This window comes from Netta rufina (genome assembly GCF_964035555.1).
Source record: "Netta rufina genome assembly, chromosome: W".
Lineage (NCBI taxonomy): Eukaryota > Metazoa > Chordata > Aves > Anseriformes > Anatidae > Netta > Netta rufina.
Genome location: NC_140139.1, coordinates 2403345 through 2430135, shown reverse-complemented (window position 1 = coordinate 2430135; position 26791 = coordinate 2403345). Strand labels below are relative to the sequence as shown.

The window sequence follows — 26791 nt, the reverse complement described above, 5'->3', positions numbered from 1 at the left end:
ATACATGTGTGTGGGTATTGATTTTTAAAGTATTTTCAGTTTTGTATCAATGTCTGAAATAACTTCAGCTTTTTCAAGATGCAGTCTTCCGTTTGTATCAGGCTTACATGACAAGGTTTTGGTAGCAGAGGGGCTGCAGGGGTGGCCTCTGTGAGAAGAGTCCAGAAGCTGTTCCATGTTAGATAAGGGCCAGTTCCAGATGGCTCCAAAAGTGACCCGCTGCTGGCCAGAGCCAAGCCAGTGAATGACATTGGTTGTGCCTCTGGGAGAACATACTTAAGAAAGGGAAAAAACTGCTGCGCAACAGCAGCTGGGAGAGAGGAGTGATAAACAGCCCTGCAGACACCAAGGTCAGTGAAGAAGGAAGGGGAGGAGGCACTCCAGGTGCCATAGCAGAAGTTCCCCTGCAGCCCACGGAGAGGAATCCCCACAGGGGCAGGTGATCAAGTAGGAGCTGCCACCCACAGGGGACCCATGTGAGAGCAGTCCATTCCTGAAGAATGGACCTCGTGGTATGGACCCATATTAGAGCAGTTCTTGAAGAGCTGCTGCCTGTGGGAAGCCCATGCAGGATCTTTTTGGGAAGGATGGCATCCCATGGGAAGGACCCCACGTTAGAGCAGGGGCAGAGAGTGACCGAGAAGGAGAGGAAGAGATGAAGGGTCCCTGTCCTTATCTTAATCCTTGATCCCTTTTCCATTGTATTTTCTCCCCCTCTTCCTTTGAGGAGGGGGAGTGAGAGAGCAGTGTGGTTGAGTTTAGCTAGTCAGCAGTGTGATACTACCACACTGTTTTAAAGAAATAAGTAATCTGTTAGTCTTTTATATTCTAGAATAAATATTTTTATCCATGGCAGTCCAGTGAAGTACAAAATATTTTTGTGGGGAAATCTTGGCTCTACTGTATGAAAACTTGTTTGGAAATAAGCTGGGAAATCAGTGCACTACGGTGACTGCCTGTTCAGAATTTTATTTGATGATAAATTAATCCAAAATATCATTTCATTGCTAATGTCAGTTCCATTAAAAGTTTTATTTGTTCCTCAGCAGTGTTCAGGAAGAAAAAGATAAGACGCTTGCTGTTTAGTACGTATATTGGAAGTCTTGAAATATTTTCTTTCCTATCACTCATTGAAGTCACTTATTTTTCTTCATTTAGCACTTCAGAATCCCGAGGTGGTGGCTCTTCAGGGTGGTTTAAATACCATCTTGAAAAATGTGATCGATTGTCAGCTTAGCCGAATAAATGAGGCTCTGGTAACTACAGTTTTGCACCTCATTAATCATCCAAAGACCAGACAGTATGTGCGAGCAGATGTAGAATTAGAGGTGGGTTCAACTTTACTTATTTAGTAACAGAAATTAAACACTGTATTAGTAATAAAAATGTTTAATTTTCACTTTGGGTTTCACTCTGTTCATGCAAAATGTTTAAAACATTTTAGGCCAAGACAATAATGATTTATAAAGAAGGAATAACATGACAAATTGGAGTGGGACTGATGAAAGAACAAAACCCATTAACTGTATTCTCATCTGAAAGTAATGCATGTCTTTCTTTTTGTTTAGCGAATTCTAGCTCCTTACACAGATTTTCACTACAGACATAATCCAGACACAGCAGAAGGACAACTCAAGTAAGTGTAAGGGCTGGTACTTGTGCTGCCAGTTGTGTTCATGGTATTGTAATTAAACTGTTTTTCTTTCCAAATTGGCAAAATAAAAGCAGTGAGCTATTACTAAACTATTTGAAGTTGAATACGATAGCTGGTTAGAATGCAACTTCCTAAAACATTGTTAGGAATTAAGATTTCAAAAGGGAAAAACTAGGTTTACCCGTCTTTCCTTCCCCATTATATTTCTTTCACTTTAATAAAAAGTTTTCACAATCATTTCTTACTTCAGGTATGAGTTTCTTTTTATCTTGCTTTAAACATCCACAATAGGGAGTTTATATTTGAGCTGGTTTTATGTTTGATGGTTGTATGTTCAGGCTCAGAGGGTAGTAGTTAAGGCATTTTACTGTGCCTGGGGGCCGGTAACAAGTGGAGTACCACAGGGGTCTAGTTTGAAACCTGTCCTGAAACCACCTTCATCGGTAACCTGGAGGAGGGGATGGACTGCACTCTCATGAAGTTTACAGATGATAAACTGGGGAGAACAGCTGATAGAGTTAAGGACATCAATGACATCCAGAGAGACTTTAGTCTGGAAGAGTGGGCCAAAAGGAACCTGATGAAATTCAGCAAGGGCAGATGCAGAGTTCTGTGCCTGGGAGGAAGCACAACACAATGAAGTGGGCTGTGGGCCTGACTAGGCAGGGAGAAGTTCTGGTAAGACAGTGTGCCCAGGTGGCTAAAGTTGACAGTATGTTGAGCTATACATAGCCAGCAGGTTGAAGGATGTGATTATTCTCTTCTATTTTGTATTTGTTAAAATTCACGCAAACCACTGCATCCAGTTTTGAGCCTCCCAGCTCAAGATGGTCAGGGAGCTGGAGCACATCCTGTGAGGGGAAGCTTAGGGAACATCCTTTCTAATACCTATGAAGAGGTTATCAAGAAGATGTAGTCAGACCCTTCATGGTGGTGCATGGTGTGAGGAAAAGAAACAGCAGAGAGAAATCGAAACGAGAAGTTCCAACCTGATATAAGGAAAAACAAATTTCTGTGAGGCTAGTCAAGTTGGAAAAGGCTGTCCCAGAGAAGTCCTGTAGCCTTCATCCTTGAAAGTTTTTGAGACTTGACTGGATGAAGCCCTGAGTATAACCTGGTCTGGTCTCATAGCTGACTCCTTCTTTGTGCAATAGTTTAGATTACAGACCTCCTGAGGTAACTTCCAACTTGACTTACACAATGTGTGTGTATGTTTTTGTCATTTTTTGTTGTTGTTTGGTAGGTTTTGTTTTTTAAACCATCAAATGGCAGTAGATGCTTAGGTCTGGGTAACTGAATCAGTGTCCAATTCCTTAGGCCCCTGCTGTAGTCTTGCTTTCAGTGGGGGCATCAAAGTGATTAATCTGATAGACCAAATACAGATATTTAGTTTGTGATCCTTCTGCCATAGAAACTCTATTGGAAAATTAAAAGTAACAATGCTTAAAAATCCTAATCTTTGCATGTGTGTACATATTGCTTAAATAATATATACATACAAATATATACTTACATAAAAGATTTTTCTTAGTCTTGATTTTGTTCTCCATCCAAAATCTCAGTTAACTACTTATTACTTGCTATGTTAATAACACTGTTTTATAGTAATTAACTGTGTATTGTGACATTTGTTGTTATATGACAGAGAGGACAGAGAAGCACGGTTCTTAGCTAGTAAAATGGGAATAGTGGCAGCATTTCGATCATGGGCAGGTAAGATTTCTTTGTTAGTTTGTTTTAAGTTGTGATTCAAAGATCGAAGCCGTAATTCCTTTAAGTGGTATATTCTTTATTGCAGCGCTGGATGCACGGGGGATCTCTCCACCTATCGTGCATACCTAAAACGGAAAGCAGTCTTGAATTTATACAATCAATCTATCAATATTCTACAAGCACCTATACATATGCATTACCTATCCCCGCCTTCCCTCGCTTCTCATGCTAATTAGCCTTTTGGCACCTTGCGCCTGCGTAGAGCCTCCCAAGAATTGTGGGCAGGGGTCTTTGGGACGTGGGCAGGGGTCTTTGGGAGGAAGACCCCGAGTCTTCCTCACAGTGTACTTTTCACCTTTGGTCAGGAATCTGCTGAATTGGCAGGTTTCTTAATTGCGAGAGCTGGTTGTTGCCAATTCTTCCGTTTGTTGTATCTTTATAATGAATTCCAATGTCCAGTTTTGAGATTTATAGTCCTTACGTTTGTTTCTCTGTCCGTCTGCCGCTTCCTTATCATGAGTTTCAGTGTCTTGTTTCGAGATATACAGTCCATGTCTGGGGATTGTCCTTGCCTCCCCAATGCCTCCCCAATACCTCCTTAATCAATCCCCCCTTTTCTTTTCCCATGCAAATTCTTTTGCATCAGATACTTTCATTATTTACAGTAACACAACAAAGCAGGCATCTAAACAACATGCACACAAATATTCCTAACTGTGGTGGTTTTACCGTGCTGGGCAGCTAAACCCCACAACCGCTCTCTCACTCCCCCTCCCTTAGATAAGGAGGGGGAGAAGTAAAGCAAAGAACAACTCACGGGTTGAGATAAGGATAATTTAATTAAAGGGAAATAATTATAATAATTAAATAAAGACTACCATGAACTAAACAATTTAACTAAGGGGAAATAAAAGGGAAAGGGGAAAAAGGGAGGAAAACAAACAAACAAAATAAATGAAAGCGATATGGAAGTGCAGAGGAAAGAAATTACTCTCTACTTCCCACAAATGAGCGATGATTGACCACGTCCTTGAAGCAAGGCCTCAACGCACGCAGCCGGTGTTCGAGAGGAGGACCGACGTCTTCTCAACGAGAGCCCACCCCTCCCCTCTTCTTCCTGTTTCCACCTTTTATTGCTGAGTGTGACACCACATGGTATGGAATATCCCTTTGATTGGTTTAGGTCAGCTGCCCTAGTGATGTTTCTCTCCTCACTTTTTTGCCCACCCCCTAGGAGGGTTAGAGAAAGGCCCAATGCTGTGCCACTGCTGCTCAGCAGTAGACACAACACTGGTGTGATAACACTGCTGTTCCAGCTACAAGTACAGAGTACGGCACTGAATGGGCTGCTGCCGGGAAAGTTAACATTCCAGCCAGACCCAGTACAACCTCCACCCCTTATTCCATAACATTTGTGTCACACTCAGATCCCCATACTTTAGCATACAAGCATTCTCATCATTATCCCTTGTCCTTTAACAGGACAAGGATTTAACAGGACAGGATTAATAGGCAGATGTATCTTTTCATTCCATAGGTCTTTCTTGGAAAATGTTCATAAGAACTGTTGATGATTAGGTCTTCATCTGCCAAAGTGGCCACTCAAGGCAGGCGGAGTTGGATGTCTGGACACCAGCACCAGCTTAGCTCAAGTCCTTGTTGCACTGTCCGGCTCCTTGCAAAGTTGACCTGTCGTTGATCCTACAGCATCTTCCTACAACATATAACTTAGATTATAGATTAGTTTTCTCTCAATGTCAAATCTCCTTGAGGCACACACTTGATATCCCCATTCTTTTGCATGACCCACCAGGTATACCCTGGTCCTTGGGCGAAGACAATCCCACGAGTGGGTTTGCCTTTTCCCGAGGCAGGAGCAACCCACACTGCCTTCCCCATCCACCTTCCTATATGCACTACGGGAACCTTAGCTCCTTTCACAGTGTGTAGGGGTTTTGTTTCGGCAGGACCAGCACGGCTGTCAGACCCCCTATTGTTAACTAGCCAAGTGGCTTCTGGTAGATTTGTGTCCCATTGTTTCCACGTCCCAGCACCTAATGCTCGTAACATAGTCTTTAACAGTCCATTGTACCTCTCAACCTTCCCAGAGGCTTGTGGGTGGTAAGGGATGTGGTACACCCACTCAATACCATGCCTCTTTGCCCAGGAGGTAACAAGATTGTTTCGGAAATGACTCCCATTGTCAGACTCAATTCTCTCTGGTGTACCATGACGCCACAATACTTGTCTTTCCAGGCCCAAGATAGTGTTTCGGGCTGTGGCATGGTTTACAGGGTATGTTTCCAGCCACCCAGTAGTTGCTTCTACCATGGTGAGTATGTACCGTTTGCCTTGGCGAGTTTTTGGGAGTGGTCCGATATAGTCAATTTGCCAGGCCTCACCATATTGAAACCCTAACCATCTCCCCCTGTTCCAGGGAGATTTTACCTTCATGGCTTTCTTGATTGTAGCACAGGTCTCACACTCATGGGTAACCTGTGTGATGGCCTCAATGGTCAAGTCCACCCCTCGATCACGAGCCCATCTGTAAGTGGCATCTCTCCCCAGATGTCCTGATGTTTCATGGGCCCATCGAGCTACAAACAGCTCACCCTTACGTTCCCAGTCTAGGTCCACTTGAGCCACTTCAATTTTCGAAGCTCGATCCACTTCTTTGTTGTTCTTATGTTCTTCAGTAGTGCGACTCTTGGGCATGTGGGCATCTACATGACGTACTTTAACATCCAGGTTTTCTACCCGGGCAGCAATATCTTGCCACAGGGTAGCAGCCCAGATAGGCTTACCTCTGCGCTGCCAGTTGCTCTCTTTCCATTGCTGCAGCCACCCCCACAGAGCATTTGCCACCATCCATGAGTCAGTATAAAGATACAATACTGGCCAATTTTCTCTTTCGGCGATATCTAGGGCTAGTTGTATGGCTTTTACTTCTGCATACTGACTCGACTCACCTTCCCCTTCCATGGCTTCCACAACTCGTCGTATGGGATTCCACACAGCAGCTTTCCATTTCCGATGGCTCCCTATCACACGGCAGGATCCGTCAGTAAACAACGCATACTGCTTTCTTTCTTCTGGCAACTCATTGTATGGTGGTGCCTCTTCAGCACGGGTTACCTCTTCTGTTGGCACTCCGAAATCTCTGCCTTCCGGCCAGTCCATAATCTCTTCCAGGATTCCTGGGCGATTGGGTTTTCCCATTCGAGCCCGCTGTGTAATTAACGCTATCCACTTACTCCATGTAGCATCAGTTGCATGGTGTGTAGTGGGAATTTTCTCTTTGAACATCCAATGTAACACAGGTAGCCGCGGTGCCAAGAGGAGCTGTGCCTCTGTACCCACAACTTCTGAAGCAGCTCGAACACCCTCATATGCTGTGAGTATTTCCTTTTCAGTTGGGGTGTAATTGGCTTCTGATCCTCGATAGCCCCGACTCCAGAAGCCCAGAGGTCGACCTCGAGTTTCTTCTGGGGTTTTCTGCCAAAGGCTCCAGGTGAGCCCATGCTCCCCAGCTGCAGTGTACAGTATATTTTGCACAGCTGGTCCAGTACGGACAGGCCCAAGGGCTACTGCACGAGCTATTTCTTGTTTGATTTGTTCAAATGCCTGTTGTTGCTCAGGGCCCCACTCAAAATAGTTTCTCTTTCGAGTCACTCGATATAGAGGACTCACAAGCTGACTATAGCCTGGCACATGCATTCTCCAGAATCCCACGAGGCCTAGGAAAGCTTGCGTTTCCTTTTTGCTAGTTGGCGGAGACATTGCTGTTATTTTATTGATCACATCCATTGGAATATGGCGACGTCCATCCTGCCATTTTACCCCCAAGAACTGGATTTCCTGTGTAGGCCCCTTGACCTTGCTCTTTTTAATGGCAAAACCAGCTTTCAGGAGAATTTGGATTATTTTCTTCCCTTTCTCAAAAACTTCTTCTGCTGTGTTGCCCCACACGAGGATGTCGTCAATGTACTGAAGATGCTCAGGAGCTCCCCCTTGCTCCAGTGCAGACTGGATCAGTCCATGGCAAATGGTAGGGCTGTGTTTCCACCCCTGGGGCAGCCGATTCCAGGTGTATTGGATGCCCCTCCAAGTGAAAGCAAACTGCGGCCTGCATGCTGCTGCTAAAGGGATGGAGAAAAATGCATTAGCAATATCAATTGTGGCATACCACTTGGCTGCCTTTGACTCTAGTTCGTACTGAAGCTCTAGCATGTCTGGCACTGCAGCACTCAGTGGTGGCGTGACTTCATTCAGGCCTCGATAGTCCACTGTTAGCCTCCACTCGCCATTAGACTTTCGTACTGGCCATATAGGACTATTAAAGGGTGAGCGAGTCTTGCTGATTACTCCCTGACTCTCCAGTCGGTGAACCAACTCATGGATGGGAATCAGGGAGTCTCGGTTGGTGCGATATTGCCGTCGGTGCACCGTTGTGGTAGCAATTGGTACCTGTTGTGCTTCAACCTTCAGCAATCCTACAACAGAAGGGTCTTCTGAAAGGCCAGGCAGGGTAGACAGCTGCCTAATCTTCTCTGTGCTCAAAGCAGCTATGCCAAAAGCCCACCGGTATCCTTTTGGATCCTTGAAGTACCCTCTCTTGAGATAGTCTATGCCAAGGATGCACGGAGCCTCTGGGCCAGTCACAATGGGATGCTTTTGCCACTCATTCCCAGTTAGACTCACTTCAGCTTCCAGTACAGATAGTTGTTGGGATCCCCCTGTCACTCCAGAGATACAAGTGAGTTCTGTCCCTTGGTAGCCTGATGGCATTATGGTACATTGTGCGCCAGTGTCCACTAAAGCTTTGTATTCCTGTGGTTCTGATGTTCCAGGCCATCGGATCCACACAGTCCAATAAATCCAGTTATCCCTCTCCTCTACCTGGCCAGAGGCAGGGCCCCTCTAGTCCTGGCTGGAGCGTCTGCCACTTAATTCTTGCAAATGCACAAATTCTGGCAAATGAGAGGTAGAGGTCCCTTCATCGTGGTCAAGAATAACATCAGCTCTTCTATTGCCTCTGGGGTACTGCCCAATAGAAACTGGAGCAGCATTTCTCTTAGGAGCCCCTCTTCTTGCTGCTGTATTTCCTTTCAGTTCACGTACCCGAGCAGCTAGGGTTGAAGTAGGTACACCATCCCATTTCCTCATATCTTCCCCATGGTCACGCAGATAAAACCACAAGGTGCCACGTGGTGTACGTCTTGGGTACTCTCTCTCTTGAGCAGGCGAATGCTGATTCTTAGTGGCTGAAGTATCACTCTGTCTAGATGAGGGGGAATATACTTTCTCCACAAGCTTGTCAAGTCCTTTAGACAATTTCTCCACAGCTGAGACACAGGACTGTAGTGGAGCAGAGAGATTGTCTTCATATTTTTGAAGTTGGCAGGAGACATCATACATTGTTGGTCCCATCCCCTCATCCCAGTGAATTGCTGCCAGGGTACTGGCATGTGCTGCTGGTGCACTCCGCACAAATTTACGCCACATGGATGTTGTGCACTGGACTTCATCGGGGTCTTGAGGTGTCTGGGCATTGTCCAAATCACTATAAATCATCTCCCGCACAGCTAATTCCCGCAGATGTTGGAGACCTTTATCCACAGTGGTCCACTTGCCTATGTGATATACAATATCTTCCTTATGGGGATATCTTTCTTTGATAGCTGCCAGGAGTCGTCTCCAGAGGCTGAGGGCCTGTGCTCCTCTCCCGATTACTTTGTCGATTACCCTTTCTCTAGAGAGGGATCCCAGCTGCTTGGCTTCATTGCCTTCTAATTGTAGGCTACTGGCCCCAGCATCCCAGCATCGGAGCAGCCAAGTGAGGATGTGTTCACCTGGGCGTCGACCATAATCCTTTCGTATTTCTCGCATCTCACTCAGGGATAAGGATCGAGTGATTTCTGATTCCTTTATGATTTCCGTCTCGTCTTCCTGCTGTTTTTGTGATGGCTCTGCTTTAGAGGTGCCTGCCAATTCCCCTTCTCCCTCCTTCTTAGGAGAGCCTTCTTCCCTTACTAAACGAGCTGACCTCCGTTTCCATTGTTTTGACTTGACTATGGGGGCGACTGATACCATAGTTGGTTGGTCCTCTGGGTCAGCCACAGCATGTGTTACTTGGTCATCAGATTCAGAGACTTCCTCCCTCTCTTCAAGTTGCTGGATGATGTTAAACAGTGTTTGATAGGAATAAACCAGGACCCAGCACAATGCTGCAAGCTGTTGTTCTCCGGCATTATCAGGATCAGGACATACAACTCTCAAACATTCTACCAAGTTTTTAGGATTTAGCACTTGCTCAGGGGTGAAGTTCAAAACTATTGGAGGAGACACTCGTGACAGGTATCTGCTAACATCATCCCACACACCGTGCCACTCACCACGAGACTGTTTCGGGACAGATTCCCAAATAAGGTTTCTAAACAATCGACTAATCTTAGAGAGAAAATGAAACCTGTTATTCAGAATTAGAAATAGCAATACATGGGTTACAGATGGATCTTCAAAATACTCCCAAACTGTTGTAATTAGCCCACTGTGAAAGAAGGGAAAGGTACCATTCCTGATATTATTAATAAACTGGTGTCCAGATGAGAAAAGGAAGGCAGTGTAGTTCTGAATATTCTCTGAAAGATAGTTTCCATGGGACCCAAATGATAACAGCGCAGAGCCTGAATTCCAGAGTAAAACCAAGGTCAGTGCTTGGCAGCACAACGAATTAAAAAAAAGTGAACACAGATTGTAGCACTTTGTCGGATCGGATATATAGGAGAAAGGAGAATATGACACGAATTGCATGACATATGAACAAAGCCATTATTATTAACAGGGCAAGGAACATGGTTACTAGCAAGCAAGTGTGTTAGTTGTATGCGTTTAATCAATTCTATTGTTATCTCAACCCTTCGAGCCCCACGTTGGGCGCCAAAAAAGGACTGTGGTGGTTTTACCGTGCTGGGCAGCTAAACCCCACAACCGCTCTCTCACTCCCCCTCCCTTAGATAAGGAGGGGGAGAAGTAAAGCAAAGAACAACTCACGGGTTGAGATAAGGATAATTTAATTAAAGGGAAATAATTATAATAATTAAATAAAGACTACCATGAACTAAACAATTTAACTAAGGGGAAATAAAAGGGAAAGGGGAAAAAGGGAGGAAAACAAACAAACAAAATAAATGAAAGCGATATGGAAGTGCAGAGGAAAGAAATTACTCTCTACTTCCCACAAATGAGCGATGATTGACCACGTCCTTGAAGCAAGGCCTCAACGCACGCAGCCGGTGTTCGAGAGGAGGACCGACGTCTTCTCAACGAGAGCCCACCCCTCCCCTCTTCTTCCTGTTTCCACCTTTTATTGCTGAGTGTGACACCACATGGTATGGAATATCCCTTTGATTGGTTTAGGTCAGCTGCCCTAGTGATGTTTCTCTCCTCACTTTTTTGCCCACCCCCTAGGAGGGTTAGAGAAAGGCCCAATGCTGTGCCACTGCTGCTCAGCAGTAGACACAACACTGGTGTGATAACACTGCTGTTCCAGCTACAAGTACAGAGTACGGCACTGAATGGGCTGCTGCCGGGAAAGTTAACATTCCAGCCAGACCCAGTACACTAACACTACTAATGCGATTAGAGCAATGAACACTTGTTTCAACCATTGAAAATTGGGCAACCAGGAGGTTAACTTATTCCATATTTCACTAAAACTCCACGAAAGATCATCTTTACTGATATCATGTAGGACCCTTGTCTGCTCCCATATTTCTTCCAGGTCGGTAGAGATCCTTCCACTCTGATCTACATACACACAACAACTTGTGTTTATTACTGTACAGACTCCCCCTTGAGCGGCCAGTAACAAGTCTAGGGCCATCCGATTTTGTAATACTACCTGTGATAAACTAGATATCTCTTCTTGTTGAGCCTTTATAGCATCCAGAGTTTTGTTTTCTAACTTCTCTATAATTGCAGAAATATTAACTATTGCCTTTTCCAATTCACTCACTCCTAAGCATGGGATAAACCATCGAACAAAACTATGAAAAGCGGTGTGTCTCTCTATCAATGGATTGTTAATTTTTTGTCTGATTCTCCGCATATGATTTCTCAAGTAACCTCGAGGCACTACATCATGTACTGTCATATTGGGGACTACCGCTCCAAGAGTGCAAGTTCCCTTCCAATTCTCAGGCAAGACCTTATGGGCTGTATCGTTGCATAGCCAATACCACCCTTTTCCTTCTGGAACCGTCTAGCTGGTTGAATTTGCCCAGCCGCTAGTCGTACTAATATCAATTGTTCACTTACAAGATGTCTGATTTCCCACATAAGTAGTATCCGTATTTATACAATGCTGTTTTCCTATACCCTTAGGCGGGTTACACCTTTGTACACATACATAATAGGATTCTAACGGCATGAAGCTACTCACTTCTAGTTCCAAAACTTCTTAATATTTTCGACCCCAAGATGTGTTTTCCCATAAATTAGTCCAAGATAAGTTTGCAGGCAAGGGAATCCCAATTAATGATACACCCTTATTCCCATGCTCTGGTAGATGGGTGCATACCCAACAGTTCGTCTTATTAATCACTTGAGATACAGTTTGTATTAAGGTCAGGTGTAAGTTCTCGTCCCAAGTTGCCCATCCCAAATCTGACAACCACAACCCCACAATCATTAGGATCTGGAAAAACAGTAAACTTTTTCTGGAAAACTTTTGTTGGTCCAATTGGAATGGTGGTCCATATCCTCGCCAGGGCCTTCTTCACCCTTGAATTGTGGATCCAAGCTGCTTGCTTCTTAATCTTAATGGCGGTGTGTGTTGTCAGTAATACTTGGTATGGTCCCATCCACTTTCCTTCCATTTTTCCTGTAGGGGTTGTCCTGAAAAAGTCTTTATATATATATAATTCCCGAGCTTAAAGGGGTGGATTGGTTGATCCAACCCTCTAGCCCTGGTCCCTAAAACAAATTTATGTACTTTATTTAATTGTTTCTGAAGTTCAGTTATATAAGCATATAAATATTCTGATCCTAACTGCGTTAGGTCCTCTCCACTAAATAGAAATTGCTATGGCCTTCCATATAAGATTTTGAAGGGACTCAAATTCCCTTTTATTCTAGGTTTAACTCTAATTCCAAGTAATGCTAAAGGGAGGGATTGAGGCCATGACAAATTAGCTTCTTATCCAATTTTAGCTATTTATTGTTTAATTAAATGGTTCATTTTTTCTACCTGTCCACTTGCCTGTGGTCTATAAGGAGTATGCAGTTGCCAATCTATCTTTAGAATCTTACTTATCTGTTCTACCACTTGTGCACAAAAATGTGAAACTCTATCAGAAGACATTGCTACTAGAATCCCAAAGCATGGTATTATTTCATTTAACAAGACTTTAACCACTTCTCTTGCTTTGTTTGTTCGACAGGGAAAGGCTTCAGGCCTTCTTGAAAACGTGTCAGTCAGAACCAGTAAATAATGATACCCCCCTTTTCTAGGGAGTTCTGAAAAATCAATTTGCCACTGTTGCCCCGAATAATTTCCTTTACCCATTATTCCAAATTTTATTCTATTCTTGGTATTGGGGTTATTGTGTAAGCAAATGCTACATTGTTGAGTTAATTGTTTTATCATATCGTCCCACTAATGTCTGACTCAGGCTCTTATGCAGTGTGCCAGCTCCCCAATGCGTTTTATTGTGTTCTGTAAGAACTATGGGCCATGTCAAACTAGAGGGTATTACTATGTGGTTATCTTTTAAATATACTCATCCATCTGGTTTCATTTTACCTTTCAAATCTTCAATTAATTTTAAGTCTTCTTTTGTATAATTTGGATATAGTTTGGATTTTACCGTCTGGTATCAAAGACAATGCCTTCACCTCAGTTATTTCAGCTGCCTGCTTAGCCTCTGCCAATCGATTTCCAATTTCAAAATCGGTGTTCCCCTTTTGGTGTCCCTGACAATGCATGATAGCTACCTTTTCTGGTTGTTTTACAGCCTCTAACAATTTTAAAATTTCTTCAGCATACTTTGTGTTTTCACTGAGCGGTCAGCAATCCATGTTCTTTCCAAATTGCTCCATGAGCATGTACCACGCCGAATGTATATTTAGAATCTGTCCAAATATTTACCCTTTTTCCCGCTGCCAGTTCCAATGCTCTCGTGAGAGCAACTATCTCCGCCTTTTGAGCTGATGTTCCAGGGGGTAAAGGCTTAGACTCAATTACCTGCTGAGTAGTTGTTATAGCATATCCAGCTTTACGTTGTCTTTGCGTAACAAAACTGCTCCCATCCGTGAACCAAGTTTCTTCCGCATCTTCCATGGGCTCCTCCTTAAGGTCTGGTCGGCTGGAATACACAGTCTCTATAGTTTCTAAACAATCGTGAATCACAGGTTGCGCTGGAGCATCTCTAAGAAAAGAGGCTAGATTCACAATATTAGTTATCACAATTTCCACGTTGTCCTGTTCTACCAATATTGCTTGATATTTCAAAATCATCAATTCTTGTTTAAGTTGTTTAAAGACTTTTTGTGCTTCTCCAGTCCAGACTAACTTTGACTGGTTAATCTTTATCAATTCACATAGAGGCTTTACCAATAGTCCATAATTATAAATCCAAAGGCGACACCAACCTGTCATTCCTAAAAAGGTTTGTAGCTCCTTTACCATTTGAGGTTCTGGAGTCCGGCAAATGACTTCCTTATGTTCAGTTCCTAGTTCTCGTTGTCCTTCCGAAATTTCAAATCCCAGATAGGTCACACTTTGTTGAGCCAGCTGGACTTTCTGTCAAGAGACTTGATATCCATTTAAACCCAGAAAATTAAGACAACTTATAGTCCATTGAATACAACTCCCTTTAGTCTCGGTAGCTATTAAGAGATCATGTACATATTGTAACAAAGCACCTTCAGTGTCCGGAGGCATCCATGTTTCGAGTTTCCTTGCTAATTGGTTTCCAAAAATAGTGGGGCTATTCTTGAATCCTTGAGGTAGTAATGTCTACGTAAGCTGCGTCTTTCTGCCTGAATCGGGATTTTCCCATTCAAAGGCGAATAGGTTTTGGCTTTCTGTGGCTAAGCCTAGGCAGAAGAAGGCGTCTTTTAAATCCAGTACGGTAAACCAGACTTGACTATTCTTTAATTTAGTCAGCAAAGTATAAGGGTTTGCCACTACTGGATGTATATCCTCAGTGATTTTATTTATGGCCCTCAAATCCTGAACTAGCCTATAGCTTTTTCATCTGCCTTTTTAATTGGCAATATGGGTGTATTGTATTCTGATTCGCATTCAATCAATAATCCATACTGTAAAAATTTATTAATTATCTCTTTAATTCCTTTCCTATCTTCTATCCTCAAAGGATATTACTTAACCTTAACGGGTTTCTGTCCTGGCTTTAATTTAATAATTATTAAGGTCACATTTTTAGCTCTTTCAGGGGTTTCAGTAGCCCAAACTCCTGGACATACTTGATCTGTGATCTCTAAAGGTATTTCACTTTTAGGGTCAGTTTGTATTAGTGCCAAGCTTAACACATTTGTTAGTTGTTCTTCTCCTATTCTTAATTCCATTTCCCTTTTTCAAAGACAATTTCTGCTCCTACTTGCTCTAATAAATCTCTACCTAAGAGTGCCCATGAGGAGTTAGGCATATATAAAAATCTGTGTATGCCCCATTGTTTCCCTAACTTGTACTTCAAAGGTTCACAAAAATAAGCCTTTTCAGTTACACCTTGTCCTGGTTTCAGTTAGAACAGAGTTAATTTTCTTCCTAGTAGCTGGTAGAATGCTATGTTTTGGCTTAGGATGAGAAGAGTGTTGATAACACCCTGATGTTTTAATAGTTGCAGAGCAGTGCTTATACCAAGCCAAGGACATCTCAGCTTCTTGCTCTGTCCTGCCAACAGGCATGCTGGGGGTGCAGTAAGAGCTGGCAAGGGACAGACCCAGGACAGGTGACCCAAACTAGCCAAAGGGGTATTCCATAGCATCTGACGTCATGCTAAACAATATATAGGGGTGGCTAGCCGGGGGGAGGGGGCCGGACTGCTCGGGGTTAGGCTGGGCATCGGTCAGCGGGTGGTGAGCAATTGCATTGTGCATCACTTGTTTGTACATATTATTATTATTATTATTATTATTATTATTATTATTATTTTGTCTTATTCAACTGTCTTTATCTCAACTCACGGGCTTCACTTTCCATTTCTCTCCCCTGTCCCAGAGAGGGAGGGGGAGGGGGAGCAAACGGCTGTGTGGTGTTTAGCTGCCGGCCGGGTTAAACCACGACACATCTTTTACCCTAACATAATTCTGTGAAGGCATTAATGCTTGATTTAGAACTGAATATTTTGCCCCATATCAATAAGAAATTTCACTTCCATTCCTCCCCTAGCTTCATTATAACCAGTGGAGGTACTAGGGTAGATTCCCCAGGTCCCCGTTATTCCTGTTGAAATCAGGGGTCTATTATCCTAGGAAAAGGCTAGTCAATTTGTCCTCCGAAGCCAGGTCCAAACCGTTTTGTTTTATTTATTTATTTATTTATTTATTTTCATTACATTTCAGAGTTGGTCCAAAAATTCCATAGGGGTTTCTTTTAGACCTTGTTGGAAGCATATTCTCAATTCCCAATTCATCCAGGTTTTAGTATTTATTTAACCGTTCATAATTTTCAGGATGATTTGGGTCTTAGTGGGGGTCGGTCAGGGGAATGCAATTGTCCACAGTTCCCTGAGCGGTCCCATCGGCAATCTGAGCTCGCACATGAACTCAGGTTGTTTTAAGAGTTAACTGTTTTTCTGTTTCTGTGACAACTCTCTCAGACCCATTGTGGTCCCTTTGCCCTAAAGGGCTAACACCCGGGATTTTAAGATCTCTGCCTCGGGCAGAGGCAGAACTATTAACATTCCTACATCCTCTTTCCCTGCTCATTCAACTTCAAACACCTTTAACACTTTCAACAACCCTTTTAACACTTCCTTTATCTTTCTCCAGCCTGTACTTCTCTAATGCCATCATCAAAGGCTCAGTCAGGGGCCAACTTAATTCCGTACCTTTTCCCACCAAGATGCTGAAACATCAGTATACAACATTTCATCCTGTTCTGCTTCTCAAAAAACAACATTAACTGTAGCAAAATATTATAGTTTAAAGTTCCATTTAGGGGCCACTTTTCTCCACATTCCAGCTTATAAAGCGGCCACCACTGATTACGATATTTTATCAATGTTTTCCTGTTCACACTTCCACCGGCAGATCCTCCAATATCTTTCCAGTGACTTAAAACACATCCTAACACACTTTTCTTTAAAATTTCACTGCTTGTTTGCCCCCCCATTTTCCAGTTTACACTTTCAGAATACACGTGTTACTTACAAAAGTGTATCACAAAAATGTAACACTCACAAAATTACAGGCACGCAATATCTTTCAGTAGCGATGTCACAAAGCTACTATTACCAGCAATATTGCTAAAATCACAATAACAATAGTCAGAGTCAAATTCCACATGCGATAAGTCAGAAAACCGAACTGTGTAACACCGTAACGATATCTCTCTTATAACAATGCCACGAACCTACTATTACCACCAGAAAAATAGCCAAAATCACAGTAACAATAACCAAAGTTAAATACCATACTCCATGAGTCAGAAAACCGAAATAGACAACACAATTCCAGATGGACCTTAAAGCGAGCTCTTTCCTTAAGGTCCCCAAATATACTTATGGTGCTTACCACAAAGTATATACCAAACACTGCCTCGCAGAAGATCACCTTCTGACTTACAGACAGTTCCAGATACAGATGGACCCCAAGGTCCCCAGATATACTTGTGGTACTAACCACAAAGTATATACCAAATACTGTCCTGCAGAAGTCACCTTCCGACTTACTGGACAGTCCCAGATGACCGGTCTACCAGAAAACCAAACCAGAATAAAGAATATACTCACTTACAATGATGGGGTCCTTGTCTGCCTCCGCAGTGATCCGGTGAGTCGAGGAGTCCCTCCAGGAAATCCCGGGGGTACCCTAGGGAGTCCTGTCCCCAGCGGGTCCTGCGGTCCGGCAGAGAGGTCGTCCCATCTGGGGTGCCAGATTGATTCAAAGATCGAAGCCGTAATTCCTTTAAGTGGTATATTCTTTATTGCAGCGCTGGATGCACGGGGGATCTCTCCACCTATCGTGCATACCTAAAACGGAAAGCAGTCTTGAATTTATACAATCAATCTATCAATATTCTACAAGCACCTATACATATGCATTACCTATCCCCGCCTTCCCTCGCTTCTCATGCTAATTAGCCTTTTGGCACCTTGCGCCTGCGTAGAGCCTTCCAAGAATTGTGGGCAGGGGTCTTTGGGACGTGGGCAGGGGTCTTTGGGAGGAAGACCCCGAGTCTTCCTCACAGTGTACTTTTCACCTTTGGTCAGGAATCTGCTGAATTGGCAGGTTTCTTAATTGCGAGAGCTGGTTGTTGCCAATTCTTCCGTTTGTTGTATCTTTATAATGAATTCCAATGTCCAGTTTTGAGATTTATAGTCCTTACATTTGTTTCTCTGTCCGTCTGCCGCTTCCTTATCATGAGTTTCAGTGTCTTGTTTCGAGATATACAGTCCATGTCTGGGGATTGTCCTTGCCTCCCCAATGCCTCCCCAATACCTCCTTAATCAGTTGGATAACTGGCAAGGACATTTCAGTGTAAAGGAATTGTTTATTTAAGCCCAGAATCTGTCTCTCTTGGTCTATCTTCTATCGGTGTTTTCCTATAATAGTACTAAAATGTGTTTTGATATTGTCAAATTTGAGGACTTGTACATAGGTTTTTTTTGACTAACTCTACTAACAAGATGCAGCTTTTTCAGTATAGAATACCTTGTATAGAATACAGTTGTACCTTGATGGTAGTGCTTGACATTTGATGGGTGAAAGGTTGTTGAAAATAGCTTCATATCATAAGAATTAGCCTTTGAGATTGTTCTGCCAATGTAAATAAGAAATCTATTTGTCTATACGAAGAATTTTCAACAGAACAGTTTCAGTAGCACCTGCTTTTATCAGGTGGTATAGTTGATAAATCCCAATATGGACATAGTTTTGGATTTTTCATGTAGAAGACATTTCTAAATCAAAAAAGTAGATTTTTGCATTTTTCTAAATCCCTTCTCTGTAATATTATAATACCTAACATGGAGTTACTGCCTCAAGGACTGCTTGTTCTTTTAGTCAAGTCAATGTCTTGCAAATAAACTAAATCAGTTGATATGACCACCTAACAAAATTTTGGATAGGATTTTTACAGGCTATGCTTAGGAAAGATTCAGATTGTATAGAAAGCATTTTGATTGCAAGACTATTTGCATTATTTTTAATGTTCTGAAAATATTCAGTAAGCTTAATTTAACATCCAGGTATCCTTTAAAAGTCACGTGTTCTTACTTGATTGGGGAGGAAACTTGGAGAGTTTGTGACAACTTTGGAGGTTCTAAAAAGCAGTTTCTACATTTTTCCCAATTCACACTTAGAACTACTAGCATAAGCCTGAAAAGTTCAAGTGACTGAACAAACAGTTGTCTTGGAATACATTACTTGCTGTGGTACTTTTGCTGTTACATGTTCTTTCTTTCTGTTTTGTTTTTTATATTATTTACGTCGGAAGCTAAGATCTTAAAAATGTTTTTTGGTACAAAAATGTCCTCACAATGTCAGTCTTCCAAAAGGGCATATAGCAAAAAAGTCTGAGGGTGTTTTGTTTTTGTTGGGTTTTTGTTTTGTCTTTTTGGGTGTTTTATTTATTTATTTACACCTGTCTGGACTTTCTGCTGTTGAAAAATTCTGGAGACAAGCGCTGTTTATCTGGGAAAAGATGATTAAAAACAGTGCACAGATGATATCGTTCCAAATATATTTAAACTTGTTATTTAGAATTCACCTGAGATTAGAAAGGAACTAAATAGTTTGTTAGGTTAAGATAGTGCTCACAGTTCTGCCTATATCTTTCAGGTTTAAGATTAATTCTTTATTTACAATTTTGTCTTTTCTTTCTGAAGTTTCTTTGATGCAAATATTTTTTTGCAGATAACTTGAAAAGACTGTTCACAGTGGAAAGGGCAAAAATATAGTTTTTATATAGTCTATAGTTTTTAGTGAGGGAACAAGGTTTTGCAGTTAAACATATTGATTAAAATTGGTTAGAAGACGACAATGTAAAGGTCAAAAATTTTAATCAGTAATTTTTATCATCTGTGCTTGCATACAAACTGGAAATCAAAATTAACATTGTCTAATATTTATTTTTTGGTGTTTGGTGAGGAAATATTACTATGTATTTAATGTTTTTTTAGGTATTATCAGTCTGTGCAAACCTGGGAATTCCGGGATTCAGTCTCTTATTGGGGTGCTCTGTATACCAAATATGGAAATACGGGTAGGTGGTAAATATTTAGTACTGAAATAGGAATAATATTGGATGTCTTAATTAACATATTCTTACAATTTTTTAATAATTTAGTGGTCTAAATACAGACCACTAGCCACCAATTACAAGACCACTAGCCTTGAGTTTTCTTGACCCCCAGCTTTGAGTCTATAATTCCATTATAAATTTCCTGTGTAATCTTAAGCAAGCTGCTTGCTTTTTCTGTGTCCATAAAGTGAGAATTGAGGCACATCCTGCATGTCTGATAGAAGGGAATGGAAGAGAAAAAAGGGAAAAAAGCGTTAGACTACAGGAGGTAGTAGGTAGTACACATAAAATATTTATATGTGCTCTAATATTTATGGCAGTGAAATACATTATAGGCTATGAGAATAAATCAAGGGTTTTTTTTTATTGTTGTTGTTTTATTTCATTTTAGTCTAAGTTCCTTTTTATCATTTTCTATAGATATTGAACTCTGTAGAATTCCATTGTGATTTAAGTGGAATAAAAAATATATTAAGGTACCGTGAAATTGGTACTGCCGAAAAAAATGCTTTCAGACATTGTTCTTGGTTTTAAGTTATTTTGTTTCTTGTTTATACATTGTATAGTGGAAGTCTCCAATCTGCTGATATTTAATTGCTACAAGTAGAAAGTAGGCATTAGGAAAGGTACATCACTTGCATGGACTCACACTAGATCAATAGTACATAAATTAATTTTTGCTCTGGCCGCAAGTAAAAGCAAATTCACAATAACTGTAGTTAAGAGTTTAAAGCATTAAATTTGAGTTGAATAAAAATGTTTCTTCCCGATTACTGCCTAAACTAATAAGTTGACAGTCACAGCAGTAACTGTTGTAAAAAACTGTAATCCAAGTAGCCTAAGATTCTATAGAATTCAAAGTGATAATATAGTTCTAAAGTGAGCAATCACCTTTTCTTCTCCAGATTAACTTTAGATTATGAAAATAAGCATGTTATCAAAAAAGAAACCCCCAAAGAGACACCAATTTTAGCACACTATAAAAATCTCAACTGCGGTGTTCTTTTTTTAATAGTGAAAAAAAAGGCCATTTTTTGTGAATCTATAAAATTGCTGCTTTTTTTTTTTTTTTTTTTTTTTGTAGCAAGGTCTGCTTGAGGTTCTCTATGATATATTTCGCCTTCCTCTCCCTGTTGTCACAGAAGAATTTATTGAGGCACTTCTCAGTGTAGGTAAGTATTTGGAACCAGTCCACGCAATAATTCTGTGTATTATTCTCTTCTACAAATTTAAACCCTTTACTGTTTCCTCTGTGTTGCAAATTATGTCAATATCAACTGTTTCATCACAGAATTCATTGGGTATTCTGAAGTCTCCCATTTAAAATCCTTTATCATCAATTAAGTGTTGATCAAGCTACTAGAAGTCTAACTTTCTTCTATATTCCTTACTATATCAGTTGTAAGTTTGATAGAAGAGCAGTAGTGGAACATAATGGAACATTTACACAAAAGACTGTATAATACTAGAAATTAGACTTCTTTGAAGTGTTAAAAGCATTAGCAGTGTATAAGTGTTGGTGAATGTCACAGAAAAGTTATTAGAATCATAGAATCACTTAGGTTGGAAAAGACTTCCAAGATCATCATGTCCAGCCATTAACCAAGCACTGCCAAGTCCACCACTAAACCATGTCACTAAGCACCACATCTACATGCCTTTTGAATACCTCTAGGGATGGTGACTCAACCACTTCCCTGAGCAGCCTGTTCCAATGTCTCACAACCCTTTCAGTGAAGAATTTTTTCCTAATATCCAACCTAAACCTCAATGGAAATGGCAACTTGAGGCTATTTCCTCTTGTCCTATCACTTGTTGCTTGAAGAGACCAACCCCCACCCCACTATAGCCTCCTTTGAGTTGTAGGGAGTGATAAGGTCTCCCCTGAGCCTCCTTTTTTTCTAGGCTAAACAATCCCAGTTCCCTCAACTGCTTCTTAGAAGACTTCTAGACCCTTCACCAGTTTTGTTACCCTTCTTTGGGATACGCTTCAGCACCTCAATGTCCTTCTTGTAGTGAGGGGCCTAAAACTGAACACAGTATTGGAGGTACGGCCTCATCAGATACAAGTACAGAGGGACAATCACGTCCCTAGTCCTGCTGGCCACGCGATTTATGATACAAGCCAGGATGCTGTTGGCCTTCTTGGCCACCTGGGCACACTGCTGGCTCATATTCAGCTGGTTATCGACCAATACACCCAGGTATTTGGAACTTTCTACTGGGCAGCTTTCCAGCCACTATTCCCTCAAAAGTGGGAAAAGTGTCTTAAAAAAGTGTCTTTTTCTATATATTGTGTATGTGCTAATTATCCCCGCTGCACTTCAGCAGACTTACTTTTACTTGGGAAAATGCATGTGTTTTCATGTCTATATTTAGCAAAGTTAGTCTTTTATGTTTAGAATTATTCCTTTGTAAACCTTAAGAATATCCTCTGCTTTGTCTCACAAAAGTGTAAGTCTGAAAAGAGCAAGTCTCAGACTTTAATGTTCCGTCATTTTCCAAACTCTGGTTATAAATGTGTGTCATGGCCTTGACTATAAAAGTTTAATCCTTGTTCTGCACTTATAAATACTTCGTTCTTTGTTATAAACGTGTAACTTTGCTATATACAGATGTGCATTTTAAAATTTTAGGTCACAGAATCACAGAATTGTCTAGGTTGGAAGAGACCTCAAGATCATCGAGTCCAACCTCTGACCTAACACTAACAAGTCCTCCACTAAACCATATCACTAAGCTCTACATCTAAATGTCTTTTAAAGACCTCCAGGGATGGTGACTCCACCACTTCCCTGGGCAGCCCATTCCAATGCCTAACAACCCTCTCGGTAACGAAGTTCTTCCTAATATCCAACCTAAAACACCCCTGGCGCAACTTTAGACTGTTCCCCCTCGTCCTGTCACCAGGCACGCGGGAGAATAGGACAACCCTCACCTCACTACATACAGCCTCCTTTAATGTACTTATAAAGAGCGATAAGGTCGCCCCTGAGCCTCCTTTTCTCCAGGCTGAACAAACTCAGCTCCCTCAGCCGCTCCTCGTAGGACTTGTTCTCCAGACCCCTCACCAGCTTTCTCGCCCTTCTCTGGACTCGCTCAAGCACCTTGATGTCCTTCTTGTAGTGAGGGGCCCAAAACCAAACACAGTACTCGAGGTGTGGCCTCACCAGAGCCGAGTACAGGGGGACAATCACTTCCCTAGCCCTGCTGGCCACACTGCTTCTTGTACAAGCCAGGATGCTGTTGGCCTTCTTGGCCACCTGAGCACACTGCTGGCTCATATTCAGCTGACTATCCACCAATACTCCCAGGTCCTTCTCTGCATAGCAGCTTTCTAACCACTCATTTCCCAGCCTGTAACTCTGCTTGGGGTTATTGCGCCCCAGGTGCAGGACCCGGCACTTGGCCTTGTTGAACTTCATGCAGTTGACCTCAGCCCATCAGTCCAGCTTATCCAGATCCTCCTGCAGAGCCTTCCTACCCTCACGCAGATGGACACATGCACCTAACTTGGTGTCATCTGCAAAATTACTGAGGGTGCACTCGATCCCCTCATCCAAATCATCGATAAAGATATTAAAGAGGAGTGGCCCCAGTACCGAGCCCTGGGGAACGCCACTAGTGACCGGCCTCCAACTGGATTTGACTCCATTCACCACGACTCTTTGGGCCCAGCTATCCAGCCAGTTTTTAACCCAACGAAGCGTACGCCAGTCCAAGCCACGAGCAGCAAGTTTCTTGAGGAGAATGCTGTGGGAAACAGTGTCAAGGTGTTACAAGGTTTACAAGGTGTTACAAGGTTTTCTGTTAAACAAGTTTCATGTGTTTTTGAATTGTAAATTTCATTATTTTGGTTGATGAAATCTTTGTTCTAGCTTCAAAGTTAGCATCACTTTGTGCAAGGGCATGGATTAGATGACTTATCGAAGATTCCTTCAGACATAAAATTTTCTATAATTTAAAACCTGTTGGAATAGCTGTTGATAAGAACTATTATTTACTCACAACCATTAAAATAACACTATGAAATCCAGTGTTATAATTAACATTTTTGGGTGTTGGTTTTTGTGTGTGTGAGATTTTGTTTGTTTGTTTGTTTTAGATCCAAGCAGGTTTCAGGACTGCTGGAGACTTTCTGATGGCTTTGTAGCCTCTGAAGCTAAAACTATATTACCCTATAGAGCCAGATCAAGGTGGGCATTTCATGAACTCAGTCTAAACTGTTGTTTTTTGTTATTGTTGACAAAATAATCATTTTTCTCTTGCAGAAATAGAAATGTAGAAATAGAAATGTACTTTCTAAACTGTTTGCTTTTTTTTTCTCCTTAGACCTGATCTCATGGATAATTATTTGGCTTTAGTGCTTTCAGCTTTTATTAACAATGGACTTCTAGAGGTAACTGATGACTTCAAGTATAAATAGATGCTTGTTACTTTTCTCCTATAAATATTAAAAATAAAATACATTACATTGTATACATCCTACATTAAGTGTTGTATTTTTTTTAACTTTTTTGAAGGGTCTGGTTGAAGTAATTACAAGTAGTGATGACCATGTATCTGTTAGAGCAACTATTCTTTTAGGAGAACTTTTGCACATGGTAAGTAAGACTCATTGGAAATAGATATTTTCTAGTATAGCTTTGATTTTTTTAGGAACTTAGAGCATCTACTTTTCATCAAAATAATGAGTTGTTTTATATTATTCCATATGGCACTTTATATATGACAGGATGGCTTGATAGGAAGACAGTTAATCCCCATCTCAAACTCTCACCAGTTCTACTCCTTGCCTCAGTAACGAGTTGTATTTTTAAGCTGGAGTCCTGCAAACACGCTCATCTGTCACTGTGTCTGCAAAAAGGATTACTTCTGTTTTTTGCTTTTCTTTGAGTGATGGGAGCAGTAGCAATGTAGAATCATAGAACGGTTTGGGTTAGAAGGGACCTTAAATATCATCTAGTTCCAACCCCCCAGCCATGGGCAGGGACACCTCCCACTAGACCAGGTTGCTCAAAGCCCCATCCAACCTGGCCTTAAACACTTCCAGGGATGGGGCATCCACAACTTCTCTGGGCAAGCTGTTCCAGTGCCTCACCACCCTTATAGTAAATAATTTCTTCCTTGTATATCATCGAAATCTACCCTCTTTTAGTTTAAAGCAATTACCCTTTGTTCTATCGCCACAATCCCTGTTAAAGAGTCCCTCCCCAGCTTTCCTCTAGGCCCCTTTAAAGTATTGGAAGGCTGCTATAAGGTCTCCTCAGAGCCTTCTCTTCTCCAGGCTGAAGAACCACAACTCTCTCAGCCATTCATAGACATTCATAGGAGAGGTGCTCCAGCCCCTTGATCATCTTTGTGGCCCTCCTCTGGACTCATTCTAATACTTCCATGTTCTTCTTGTGCTGGCGGCCTCAGAGCTGAACGCAGTACTCCAGGTGGGGCCTCACAAGAGCAGAACAGAGGAGTAGAATCACCTTCCTCGACCTGCTGGCCACACTGCTTTTGTTGCAGTCCAAGATACGTTTGGCTTTTTGGGCTGCAAGCACACCTAACCTGTATTTGTGCTTGGGATTGCTCTGGCCCAGGTGCAGGACCTTGCTCTTGTTGAACTTCATGAGGTTCTCACAGGCCCACCTCTCAAGCCTGTCAAGGTCCCTCTGGATGGCTTTCCTTCCCTCCAGTGTGTTGACTGTACCACACAACTTGCTTAGCTTTCTGTCTTGCAGACTAGGTAGATGAAGCTTTTGCATGTTCAGCTTGATGTGGCTGGAGCATTTCATATTACTCGTTCAGGCAACTCACAACTTGGAGTGCACTTTCAGCATTGCTGAAGGTATCCCTTGCGTAGCACAGAGATGCTGAAGGCACCTTGCTTCTTGCCTCTTCACTCTCCTTAACTTATCTTTAGAGTAGCTTCTCTTTTTCCTTTATTCTGCACCCCGACAAGATTAAAGTCTTTACCATTCCACACCGACAGGATTTATACTTACTTAACAGGTGGAGAGGAGAGGGAATTGTAAATTTATCCTACTGTATTTTTCTTGCTCGGGTTGTGCTATCCTACTCCAGATGAAAACCAAACAACCAAAAACACAAAACAAAACAAACAACAAACAAAAACACATCCATGCTTGAAGAACAGAACTTAACCTATTTTTTTTCAGGTATAGAATTGATTTTTTTTATTTTCATATATACTCAAGTGCTACCTCACAGCCTGCTGAGGAGCTTAGAATTCTTCAGATTTTTTTTTAATTTTATTTCCGATTTTATATATTTTAGTATTTATACACATGACATAAGGATGAGTGGTGCTTTGCATGTTTTTGCATTTTACCACTTCAAAAACCACCAATGCAAAAAATAAAAATTAGAAGGCTCTGAGTCCTAAGATTCTCTTTAATTGTATTTCAGATTGATTAATTAAATTATTCAAAATAGTATGTGTAATTATTGCTCTGACATTATGCAAAAGTTAGTTTTGTTTTCATGCATTTGTGAAAGTCTTATGAAAAGTGGTAGGTTCTTCAAAAGCTTATCCTTAAGAGATGTCTAAAAATGTTGTAATATGTTATTTTAACAAGTCGTCTTTTTTGTTGTTTAGGCAAACACAATCCTTCCTCATTCTCACAGCCATCACCTACACTGCTTACCAACTCTAATGAATATGGCAGCATCTTTTGACATAATGAAAGAGAAGAGACTGTAAGAATTCCAAGTTACACTTAAATGTTAAAATATGTCATTTTCCCCCTGTAGTTGAGTGAAAACCCACATTACAAATTTCCTGGTGGTTGAAACCACCTCTGTCTTTATTTAAAAGCAAACACTTGCATATATAAATACTCTGTGACACTTACTAGGGAAAAAGTTTCCAGTGCATGATTCCAGAAGTGTGATATATTACAGTAACAATTTAGAAATTG

General features: G+C 41.6%; 1 protein-coding gene across 1 annotated transcript in view; it reads left to right on the top strand.

Annotated features, from left to right (window-relative positions):
- Nucleotides 1-26791, top strand: part of LOC311220889 (rapamycin-insensitive companion of mTOR-like) — a 226998-nt gene that overhangs the window by 128665 nt on the left and 71542 nt on the right. Inside the window, exons 8-16 of the mRNA XM_084304520.1 lie at nt 1159-1328; nt 1569-1636; nt 3300-3367; nt 19738-19820; nt 20944-21031; nt 23965-24055; nt 24192-24258; nt 24383-24463; nt 26470-26570. Of these exons, the coding sequence (XP_084160646.1) occupies nt 1159-1328; nt 1569-1636; nt 3300-3367; nt 19738-19820; nt 20944-21031; nt 23965-24055; nt 24192-24258; nt 24383-24463; nt 26470-26570 (817 nt within the window). The remainder of the gene's footprint in view (nt 1-1158; nt 1329-1568; nt 1637-3299; nt 3368-19737; nt 19821-20943; nt 21032-23964; nt 24056-24191; nt 24259-24382; nt 24464-26469; nt 26571-26791) is intronic.